General features: G+C 36.6%; 1 protein-coding gene across 5 annotated transcripts in view; it reads right to left on the bottom strand.

Moving 5' to 3' along the window:
* Nucleotides 1-12,842, bottom strand: part of LOC115622168 (RNA-binding protein Musashi homolog Rbp6) — a 271,381-nt gene that overhangs the window by 167,873 nt on the left and 90,666 nt on the right. For all 5 annotated transcript variants that reach the window (XR_003995327.1, XM_030516043.1, XM_030516045.1 and 2 more), the window contains exon 3: nt 9,651-9,732. Coding sequence is in view for 4 of the 5 variants with exons in the window: in XM_030516043.1 (XP_030371903.1) it covers nt 9,651-9,732 (82 nt within the window). In the remaining variant the exon portion in view is untranslated. The remainder of the gene's footprint in view (nt 1-9,650; nt 9,733-12,842) is intronic.

Below are 12,842 nucleotides of genomic sequence, written 5' to 3'. Positions count from 1 at the left end.
TTGTAGAAAGGAGACCCATCTTTATTCACGCAGAGATTCAAGGAGCGCTTATGGCACTTCGGCACTCCAACACAGACAATTCCGGATTGATCCCTGACTGGCGTACATATCTCAACGAGAGATCATATGAAGCTGGGCACAGGTCTAGGAACGAAAGAGCTTTGAAGGGGCTCAAAAGGTGCCTACTTGGCCTAAGTGTAGGGGGATAAACAACGCTCTTGTATGTCCGTATAGGTCAGGCAGAATCCTATATGCATACATTTCCATATGAAACTATAAGGGAAAGGAAAGCAATGGAAATGAAATGGAAAGAGCAATTAAATTAGGTGTTCAGCTTGTGCAGAAATAAATGGCTGTCATCAAAACTGGGGATATTTTCGACTCGACGTTAAGCCCTCTCTGATCCACTGTGCAGCTTTCATGTTGGTGTTTGTGCGTGTTTGTGTGTGCGACTGACTGATGTTTGCTACAGCGCACGCCATAATTAATGATCAAAAATTGCTACACACTAACACACGCACACACACACACACACAAGTATATAACATACAGACAAACAAGCTTACAAAACATATGCAGTTAAGCACAAAAATATAAAGCCATTTGGTTTTGTCCTGCAAATTAACATGAAAAGGGCAAAGCGCAGCTGCCAACATCGCATTTGACAAAATATGGCGGCCATATCCACAGTAACGAGTGGTCAAGCATGTGTGTGGTGGTATCAGTGTGTGTGTGTGTGTGTACGTGCTGTTGAGTGTTTTCAAATCAAAAGGTCAGCGGGTGTGCCAAATGTGCGGAACCGTGACAAAAATAAGTGCCTCACTAAAGCTTCACTTTGTTTGATTGCGAGAATGGGGGCGAGCATTACGGGTAGATGCTCTGGATGGCTCTGAGTCCAGCCGCCAGCGCTTAAATTAAGTTAATTATGGCCACATTGTGTATGCAATTTGGTTAACTGATCTTGATGGTACATAAAACATATAAGCTGTTCCAGCATCTACCCACCTCCTGCACCAACACAGCTCTTCCGGCTCCCCAAGCCAGAGCTACCATAAAGCTTCTCAACGCTAAGCTCATAAATACGATTACATACATTCCAGCATACGTTTATTTATATAGCAATGTATATACATACATACATACATACATACATACATAGCTATATATAATTACATACAAATGCTATAAATAACCGGGAAAATGTGAAAAAATGTATTGGGTGCTCAGGTATGTACTATGTATATAAAAACATTTACCATTTTTTTAATACCCTTGCAAAGAGGGGTTACAGGGCTTAAAACATAATGCTTGGCAGTGCATAGAGAAATGTCTTAATGTCGATTGGTTACTTCCCATAAGTTTGGAATATTTATTAAATATGTTTTAAGAAATTGTTTACAAAAATAGCCTCAAGCTTTATAGCTGATAAGAATCCGGTTAAATACAATATGTGTCTGTAATTATCTATTTAAAAAGCGTTTCAACCGCTTTTCAATTTTTCAATGATTTACAAATAATAAATTGGTTTTGGAACACACAGAAGGAGGCTTGGTAGACCCCACAAAGTATATATATTCTTGATCAGCATGACAAGCCGAGTCGATATAGCCATGTCCGTCTGTCCGTCTGTCTGTCCGTCTGTCTGTCCGTCTGTCTGTCCGTCTGTCTGTCTGTATGAACGCAAGGATCTCCGAAAGTATAAGAGCTAGAATAACCAAACTTGGTATACAAATTCTCCTGAGACCGAGAAAGGACGAGTTTGTTCATTTTTTCTGATCCACCCCCCCACTCCCCCCTATTAACGATTTTCTATAACTCCCGTAATTCTTGGAATTTTGAACTAAAATTTGGTAGTCACATTAGGTTAGTAATTATATATCCGTATACCAAGTTTCATTATGATAGAATGATCGGAAAGAAAGTTATAGCCATATAACCAGGCCCAATGCACACATACATACATATGTACAAGTACACAAACACGCATAAGGTACGATTCTGATGTAAATGTAAATGTATCTATGCATGCATGGAATATTTTATATTTAATTTAGTTAATTAATTTAATTAATTAATTAAATTAAATTAATGAATTAAATTAATTTAATTAATTCATTAAATTTAATTAATTAATTAATTTAATTTAATTAATTTAATTACTTTTTTGTGGGGTGGTACAGGGTATTTAAGAGTTCAGCCTGCTCGACTTTAGCATTCCTTTCTTGTTTTTTCTTGCTTCGCCTTTAAGTTTGTTTTTAAGGCTTGAAATAACTTTTTCTTTAAATGAATTAAAGAGAAACTTCTGCTGTGATGATGCAATATTTAAATTACAATTTGATCGATGAAATGAAGCCGAATCTGGAAATAGAAAGATGCTCATTCCAACAATTCCAATTGATTAAGCAATATTTCAATTATCGTGTGTTCATTAATCTTGATAGACTATGAATGAACTGAGTGTCTATTTTGTAGTTTGAGGTATTAAAAGCACACATAGGTGTTACATAAGATAGTGACATTTTTTTTTTTTTTGCTTTGAATAATTTCTCATACTACTATCTAATATTGAACCTTAACGACTTTTGTGAATTTTGCATTAATAACATTTCAAGAGATTTCAGCTTCACGTAAATTGAAATTTCCATTCATACGTAGGTTCAGACAAGTCACATGTTTGTCAAAGCAATATTATTTGAAATAGTGTTTAAAAAGAATAAACGTATTAAGCAAATTTTCACTAATTTATGAAATGATCTTTAAAACAGGGACAAATTGTTGACTTCTCCAGAGAATCCCGGGCTTATTAAATGTAATCCATTAAGTAAAGAGATGATAAAAATACATTATATTCTTTGAAACGCTGCTGTCCAGTTGATTAAGTGTTAACTTCTTGTTGGTTACGCACCCACACTTAAGTCGACAAACAAAATAATTTAAACGACTTACAGAAAATCCATAAATAGTAAAGGAAAGTTGCTCTGCAACACATGTTGTTTTGTTTTTCATCTCAAAGAGGGACTCAATTATTGAGTCCTGGCAATAAACCAATATCTTACTTAATTATTCAAATTTATCAGACTTCAAAGTGTAAGATCAAAGAAACAGTAACTTCTTTAATGGTGTATTGGGTGGATTTCTAAGGTAAAAAGCTGGCATAAAAATATTAGTTTTTTTTTAGTAAATGATGATTGGGTATCCTTTAGAGTTATATTTAGAAAATATACAAGCTTTAGTCGAACAGTTTTCTTCTCAAGCTTGACATTGAATAGAAAAATAACTTTAAGGTAATAAAATTATATATATTGTGAGTCTGTACAATAGTTGGCTATTAGTTGATGTACGAGTATTGGCTCATTGCTTTAGAAAAACTGCTCCTTTGATTCTCCTGTAAAGTAAGCATTGAATTGCTGATTCTTGTTGATTCTTGATTCTTGATTTTTTAACAATTTTTGACTTTATATAGTTATTATTTTGATTTAAGAACATACGTGTACAAGCCATACACATTTAAAACATGTTGAAATAGGAGAGTATTTCAGTTTCGTTATGACATTAAGAGTCATTTGTGTGCCGTTTCTTTTTTTCTGGTTTTGGGCATACAATGAATACCAGAAATAAATAAAAATGAAATTTGCGCGCGCGTGAGAGAAAACCAAAACAAAAAAAAAGACATTAACAAGAAAAAGAAAATTTAACTTAATTGCCATACACAAAACAACAAAAGTGCGAGCGCCAGCAGCCCCGCCCCCTAGCCTCCACGTTCCACATCTCCACGCCTCCTCGCCTTTCATAAGCCCGCCAGCTATAATAAAGGGGTGTTTATGTGTGCGTGTGTTGTTGAGGCATTTGTGGCTATGGTTGTGGTTGTGCGGGTGTGTCAGAGCACCCCGCTCAGTGGCTCACGGGTGACGGTGACGGTGACGGGTGGGTTCGGGGTCGCTGCTGCTCCTTCTGCTCCTGCTGCTCCTGCTGCTGCCGCTCAGCTCCATGGCTCGGTGCGTCGTTTGGCGTGCGTGCGCTGTGCGATATAATTTATGTTTCAATAACTTTCGAAACTCATTGAAAAGTCGCTTATGTTTGCTTCAATGGCAGCACCAACAGCAAGAGCAACAACAACACCAACAACAACAATGCGCATGAGAAGAATGTTAAAAGTACAACAATAAATTGTTTGGATTTACTTATACTTTTCCTTCTGGGGCTGCTCGCTGCCTGCCATTTGCCATTTTACTCAATTCTTATTGTTGTTGCACTTCAGCGACCTTCTTTGTCTCTGTGCCCGCAGCACCCCTCACACACACACACACAAACCCACACACACCCCTCCACACACCCCTCCACACACCCGCACAAACTCACTTAAGTTGCAAAAGTTTTGCTATTTTTTCCGTTGTTCACTTGCCATGCGTTTTGTTTTCTATTTTTTGTTTTGCTTTTTTTTTGTTTTCGTTTCTTCTTTCTGATTTTTTTCCCTTGTACTTTTGCCATTTGCCTGCTTTCAGTTTGTACTTTGCCATTGCTTTCTGTGTTTTTAAAATTTATTTGCAAGTTTTCTAATTTGTACTTCACTCCATTTTATTGTAATATACAATCTCATTTGCCATCGACGCGAAAGCTCAGGCAGAGTATGCCATTGTCGCGGAAGCGGATGGGTGGGAGGATGGAGGCAAGGTGCTAGCTATGAAGCAAACGGAAGTCACTAGCGCCATTGCATTACCTGCTTCAAAGGATGCGACATCCAGAGACACAACAACACCAAGCACCGCTATCATCTGTTATTGCCACAAGCACACAGCAATCTTCAAGATAATAGCAACGCCTCACCCTCATTACGGTAGGTCAGTGGTTAAAAATCAATTTTCCAACTATGTGTTTGGAATATATTATCTCACAATCGAATTAGGATTGTGGGAACACGGGTACTACTTATAATTACTTGTTTCATTTTTTTTATAAAATTACTGCTCCACTATATTACGCTATTAATGAGTTAATAAAGACATCTTATGATGTATGATAGCTTTAATTCAAGGTGAATTTCGTAGACCTATTTAATTATCTTCTTTATTGGTTTGATTAGTAATGAATCTGCCTATCAAGTTTCCAATCGAGTCACGAGTGCTCTCAAAATTCAATTAGCATTTTGGGGAGATTCAAATGAAGAATCGAGTTTTATAAAAAAAATTTGTATCGTCAACTTCTACAGCTTACTACAGCTCTATAGTATAGTTTGTGAAATTTGCGTATTTTTTTCTACATACTACTTACAAAAAATAAAAAATCTGTTCTTCTCTTTGAAATGAAATTAAATCATTTGTTTTTATTATCCTTAATTATTATTATTATTCACTGATATACTTCTTGAGGCTATACTTTTAGACTTTTTTCAATCTTAGTACTATTGCAAAGAAATGTTGTACTAAGATGAAATTTCATATATTTCGATATTTATCAACAAGCCTCAGTTCCTAAATCAATACAAACAACAACAAATCATGTTTATAATAAGTGATTGAGTTTTAACAACAATAAATTTCTTCAGTTCTACATTTTAATATTCGGAAAGGGATTGCTCCTTTTTGCTTTTTTTGGCAGACAATTTGCAAAACAATGTGTTTTAACTAGAACTCGTTTTGATTCAAAAACCATTCAACATTGAATTTAAATGGCAGTTAAAGATTAATTTTGCTTAGAAAATGATATTAACAAAGACAAACCTTAATTAAATTTTGAGCTGCAGAAGGGCTTTTGAAGCCCGCCAGGAACTTTCAAATATATGTTCGATATTGGAGCAATCTGACCGGCCAGTGTACCCAAGCCAGAGCATCGTGGCAGAATAAGAAAATCTTTCAATTGGTTAATGATTTTGTTGCAATAATTAAAATTTAATTAATAAATACGCTTCTTTAAATTCTGTAATAGGTTGTAGTAATGGAGCTTGGAACATGCAACATCTGATTCAATCTTATAGTGATGTTATTTCATTTGCAGTTTCCTGTATTTGTAACACTGTGCGCCTAGAATTATGCAACACCTTTCGCTGTGCACGCAACAAAAGCCGTCGATATATTTATTAACCGCACTGTTGATTCCCAACTTGCCATCAACTCAGTGTGGCGCAACTTTGCGTGCTAGTCGTTTTTATTGTTGTTGTTGTTGTTGTTGCTGTTATTATAGATGTTATTGTTGTTATTGTAACTGTTGTTGTTTCAGGGCTTGTTGTTCGAATTTTGTTGTCGCACCTTCTCAGGAATTCTGTTTACATTTATTACTTTGCGCAAGTTTAAGTGAAAAATTTCCATAAACATTCTTTTAAGCGACATAAAGTTTTTATTAAATTTTGCTAGAAATCCCTGACACGATGATATCAGGCAAGACTATGACTATGACTACAACAACAAAAGCAACAATAACAACACCAGCAAAAACAAAAATGACAAGCACAGAGGCGCCATTAGAAAGTGTAGCAGCAACAGGAACAACAACAGCAAATAGAGCTGCGGAATTTACTGCAAGGGGCATGTTGCTGTTGTTGCTTTTCTTGCTGCTGCCACTGCTCGTTGTTTGCCGTTGTAACACAAAATGTTCAGGCAGTTCAGGTCACATGAATCAGTAGAGTTGTTACCGTCACACTTGTTCTTGCCACAGTTGTTGTTGCTATTGCCGTTATTGTTGTTGCTGTTGCTATTGCTGCTGTTGCTGCCACTGCACGCAGTTCATAAAAATTTTGCCAGCTAACGTGACATGCACAAAGCGAAAGGCGAACGACGAGCAACGAAAGACGCAAGCGGGGAGGGGTAGAACGGAGCATGGATGGTTTGCAGGACGAAGGAGCAAAAGGCGTGCTGCCATAAACTTTGAGTGCGCGCTCCTAGGCGCTTGTTAAGGAAGCGACAAAAACAGCAACACCAACAGCAACAGCAACACCACCAACAACAACAAAGTGACATTAGATGAAATTCAATTAAAAAGAAGATATATTTCGTTCGTTGAAAATTCCAACAGTTGTTTAAAAATGCGCTAAACTCCTGGCATGTGCTCACTCCGACCCCAGTTCCGTCCGTCTTTGCTGACATTGCGCATACGCCGTGTGGCGAAAGTCTCATAAAACGCTTAATTAGAGAGTCGTTAAAGTTGAAAGGTGAACGGGTTGCACTGGCAAGAGGGCTGGTAAGCGAATGAGCAACATTAAAGCAACTGTGAATAATATGGTTTGAAGAGCTAGTACGCGCCATAAACTTTTTGCTAGTTTTGTAAAGTTTCTCCCTTAAGTCGGTGCTGCTTCACACGTGCCCTACAAATAATGCCAAGAAACCTCGCGCAACCAGTTACAATATATCCCCTTTATATCCGTACTTTTGGATGTGTGCTGAAATTAAAATTTGTAGCCAAATTATCTTAGAGCTAGAGCTGTGCGTGAATACCTGCAGATAGGTTAACGTTAAAAAAAACTTCTGCGATTTGTGAATTCATATAATCTTTTACATATTCACGGAAACGTCGATGTTACAAATATTGAACTAATTTAAAAGACAATTATGATATCATTGGAAATAACGCACAATGTTGCAGAAATACTGCTTTCTGATTATTTCTTCTTATATATATAGTAAAATACATTTTCTTGGACACGAGTACACACAACAAAATGTTTTATAGATCTAGTTTAAAATTTGCAGTTGCTAAATATATCTAAAGATTTATTTGCATATTCGAAATATTAAATAACATTCTAGATTTTCAAAGGCAGTGGTAGATTTTCAATTTTTTTTTCTGCACTTTTTGTTCAACCAAATGCCAAAGCAATTATAATTCCTAGATATTTTACAAATCCCGTAAACACTGTACAACACTGTGGGGACAGCATTTTCTATTATAATCGTATGTGAAAATTCTACCCAGTTCTTAGGGTTCGGAACGCTTTGTCCGAGTTCCGACATCCTTGCAAGCTCTTCCGATAATACCGATAATACCCCTTTGTTGTCAAAAGCTAAGACTCTTATAAAATATTATCGACCACAACAATGCAATTTTGAGAAAGGCACCATAAGTATACTAGAAAATGTGTAGAAATGTGAAACCAAGCATAACCATTCTGATTATTGGATCCCACCACAATTCACAATTTCAATAAATTAGCAAATTAAATATCCCCTATAAATTGTAGAGCACATCTGGTTTAATTAATTGAATCTTTCCATTGGGCAAGAAAAGGTTTATTAATGGACATTTTAATCCTCCCACTCTCGTTTACACGAAAACAGAAACAAATTCAATTTAAATGTACTCATTAAATGTTGCTCATTATTCATACTGTCCACAGAAACCAGCTAATTTGCGTTAAGCATTTTTAAATAAGGTCAATCGCAGCGCACAGGGTAAGTTGAATAGCCCCCAACCGATAACCAGAGTCAGCGGCAACGAACCAAAAGTTTATTCAAAACCGCAACAAATGACAAACGTTTCGGTCTGCAATGTACAAATACCAACACACACAGACCCTCATGTACCCTCAATATATACACAAACACAAACACACACACACACAGACACACAATATATCATGCGAAATCGACTGCTGCAAAAAATAAAATCAATGAAAATCAAAACCAATTAGCGGTTAACCAAACTGTACAAATTTGGGAAATTGATGCAGCCGGGCATGGCCATAAACAACAAATGCAACAACAACAAGGGCCGACGAAGTGAAACGTAAGCAAGAACAGCAACTAACTACGACAAAGTCACTGATTGCTGTTTTAGCCAAAGGTGGAGCCAAAGCCATAGCCAAAGCCAAAAGAATTATTTATCGGCAAATCTGACACAGAGCTATGAGAACTTAATTATGAACATACATACTTATATATGTGTATAGTTGTAAGTGAAACAAGTAAAAAAGCTAAAACTATTAATAGAATACAATTATGTTTTTTGTTAATATTTAAATATCAGATATTTCAAGCTCAGAAGACAAACAGATGAAATAAGTATTTGGTCACCTTTTTTTTGTGCGTGATAAAGAAAATTAAAACTTAACTGCGAAAAAATAAAATGTCGAATTCTTTCAAACTCGAAGCTATTTTGAACATTGAAAGCTGGACCAAAAACTTCCCTCAAATCCTCAATCAAATAAAAATTAACCGATAAAGCATTTGATTCCAATTGCATCTAAAATTGCATTCGAAACGAATATTCATTATTCAGACATTATTTCATGTATTTAAATATTTAATTTAAATGCTAAAATTCTAATATTAATGGATAATTTTTGTAATTCGATTTAGCAACTGTGTGTTCTTTAATTCATGATCATCACCGACTGCTATAGATCTCTTAGCGGAATAAACCAGCGAGTCACTGTTATGCGAAATATTGAGGGAAAACATATTACACATGACCTAACAAGGGAGCACGCAACTGCATCCGAAAGCGTTTTGAAAGGAATGAAGTGTCAGTGTCTCGTCGCCCCAAGTATGGGCAAGGACCCTCGAGCGCTGGGAAAGTACAAACCCCATCCCAAATATTTGTAATTCAATAACAGTCATTCTTTTCGAACAGACACATTCATATACGTAATATATCTTAAGATTTTTGGGCACACTTGACTCATCACAATGACATCACACCGCACTGGGGAGGCCATCACTTACCTGGATCTGCGCGTCGTGGGATCCTTCATTACCATAGCCTCTGAGATATCACCATAACGTCCAAAGTAATCGCGTAAGCTCTCTGCAACGAAAAAGTAAAAGTAAACAAAGTAAAAGAATATGCTGTAGTGAATTTTCAATAACAAGTTTATGAAATGTCAAGGGGACAGCCGCCAACAAAAATCACTGAGCAAAGTTACTAATTTCGTTATATGCTTAATAAAAACGAACGCCTTAATAAATAAATGTAGTACGTAGTACTTAGGGTGGTGCGTTGGAGCGATGGTGCGATGGTGCGATGGTGCGATAGCGGGTCCCAAACATTATTCACATGCATCTGAATGCCTCCCCAGCCCACATAACCGCCCATTTAAGCTCACATAAAGGACCGATGGATTTGGTTTGGTGGTCGATGGACTTCCCTCTCACCCCCGCTCCGATGCTTACTCTCGGTTGCCACGGCAGCTGTTGTCTGCGGTTTTAAGAGCTAATCTGGCATCCATGAGCACTTCAGCGGCACGTACGCACACAAACGCAAAACTGAAGTTATTTCAACAAAATTGCCAGACAAACAGCAGCGTGGTGATTGCTGAGGCAGGCAGGCAGGCAGCAGGCAGCAGGCAGGCTCACTGCTGGGCTGACGGGTGGTTGGCTGGTTGGTGTAGGAATTCGGGCTGGGTTGGCTGCGATTTAATGCAGCAAAAAACCGATAAAGTCATCTCGTTGTATGCCAGCCATCCAGCCAGCCATCCAGTCAGCTAGCCAGCAAGGCAGCAAGAAACCCTAATCCAGTCGAGTGTTGTGCGTGGCGGCGTTCTCGTCATAAATTCAAACTACAATAAAAATTCAATAAAACAAACGTTTTTTTCCTTTGCTGCCTTCGCCTCTGCATAAGCGAATGTGCTGTGTGTATGTGTGTGTGTGTGTGGGGTGCGATTTCTCGCGCCAGCCAACACACACGCATCCATGAGCCCAAAAAGCTCGAGTAGCAGCAACTAGTTGCGTCCGGAAAAAACAAACAATGTTGTCAACGCGTCGACAAAGGAGCAAAGAAGCAGCACAAGCTACGAAGAAGCGCACAAACTGCATTTTATCAACGCACAGTGGGCCAAAACATGACTATGTTGCATGAAAATAAAAATAATAGCTTTACCAAGTCCATAGTGATTTGAATTTTAAATGCGTGCGGTTCCAAGACGACAGACTCCCAATTCCAAATGGAAGTTTGAAAGGTTATACCGTTAAGCTCTTTCAACCCAAAATAAGTTTGAAGGTTCTTGAAACTGCAACAATTTTTTTCCATGTTTTTTTTTATAATATTTTTATTTGAGACAAGTTGTTATGAACACATTTTCCCATTTTTCCCTAATTATGTTGATTTTTTTGTAACTTGACTGCGTTATTTAATTTATGATCTTTAAAATATTTTGTAAATTTTTTAAAATTTGTTTCTATCATATTTTGTGACTTATAAATGTCGATAAATAAAAGAAACTAGGAACTATTCTAAAGCAAGTAGAAAGCTTTATTAAAAATTTCAATAATCTGTTATCTTAATATTTCAACTATTTGCTCTTAAATGAGGGAGTTTTTGATCGTTATAATTCTAAAAGGATTTTTCAGATTCAAAATAGAAATTGATTTATTAGAAAGTACTCAAAATGAGGTTGCTCGTAGCTATTATTATTTATTTATTTATTTATTATCGGTTCGGCTAAAATTTAAAATGTATAGGCAAACAAATATTTAGTCTAAAGCTGGTATTCAATAACAATTAAGGATAATAATTTAATTTACATAGTTTTAACGGAAAATACTATCAAAACAACTACATAAATGGCAGATCTGATCCATTTCTATCAACAAAAAAAAGTCATTTAATTCACGATTTTTTTTTTGAGTTTTTATGAAATTATTTTACAAATGTTTTTTGTTTCTGATCCACAGTGCGGCGAACGTTGCGTGGTCGCAGGGCTTTTGGTTTTCGGGCACTGCGGTAGTTCGTGGGACAGCAGGGGCTGGGTGCCCGCAATGCAACGCAAACGAATGTGAACGCAAAACGCGCATCGCGTGATTTACATAAGTATGCACAATAATTATGAACAATAAAAAACAATTTGTTTGCAACAGCAGCAACTGGCGCAAAAGGCTTGCTTGTCGGCTATGCTAAGTGAGGATAGCGGGGGAGATGGTGGCAGTGGCAGTGATGGTGGCGGCATAAACTGGCATGTGTGTGGTCTGGCATGCGTGTGTGGCATGTAAATTGATGGCACAGCAAGGGTTGTACATACACACGCATGCACGCACACTCACTCACATACACATTATATGCATATGCGGACTGACAACCAAGCGTCTATTCACATTTGCCGGGCCCTGTAAAGTATGCTACACTTTAAGTTTTATCGAGGCAATTGTCCGGTCTTGAATGACTCGACAATTAGCAACACCTTTCAAAATGTCATTAAGCTTTACCTAATGATGAAAATTACTTTTCACCGGTCATTCTAACACTTTGTCCATTATGCATAGCTCAGGGGTTGCAATTCTTAGAGCCTTTAACTGTGAGTTGGCCAACTTGCTGCCATAAAGTTGCTTTAAATTGTTTGCTTCGAATATATTTGTATGCTTAAGTTCTTTGCTTTTCAAGGTAATTTCCTCGTCAAGTTTTTTCAAAACTTTGAATTGTCCTTGTACGTATAGCAACCCCCTTTTGTTGCTTGCGGGTAAAAGGCGTATAACCGGAATTTGCTGGAAATTGAGTTTGTTTTTTCAATAACCTTAATCTAATATATGCCTCAGTTCCGCATAAATAAGTAAAACAAGTTAATGGCCCCACACTAAAGTTTGCATTCACAAAATAAAAAAAAAAAACTTTAAAATAAAATTGAAATGAAACTTAGAGACTTCTGTATACCCTGTTTAAAACAGCACAGATTACGAAAATGTGTTTTTTATAAAGCAACTAAGTTTGGTTAATTATTATAACTATATCATTTGATTATTATTATTATTATTATCTTCGTTCATAAATTAAAGTTTGTAATAAATATTAAGAATTTCTGAATACTAATACTGTTTTACATTACAACAACAAAAATGAACTCTTCGCAGTTTTTACTCGAATTACTTCTTTTTCCAATCAACTTAACAAAAATATGTGCAAATGAGACTTGAATCTCAATTTATTTT

The sequence above is a fragment of the Scaptodrosophila lebanonensis genome, unplaced genomic scaffold, assembly GCF_003285725.1.
Source record: "Scaptodrosophila lebanonensis strain 11010-0011.00,11010-0021.00 unplaced genomic scaffold, SlebRS2 tig00000043-arrow-pilon, whole genome shotgun sequence".
Classification (NCBI taxonomy): Eukaryota; Metazoa; Arthropoda; class Insecta; order Diptera; family Drosophilidae; genus Scaptodrosophila; species Scaptodrosophila lebanonensis.
Note: the sequence above shows the minus strand (reverse complement) of the source record. Positions and strands in the feature narration are given on the sequence as shown.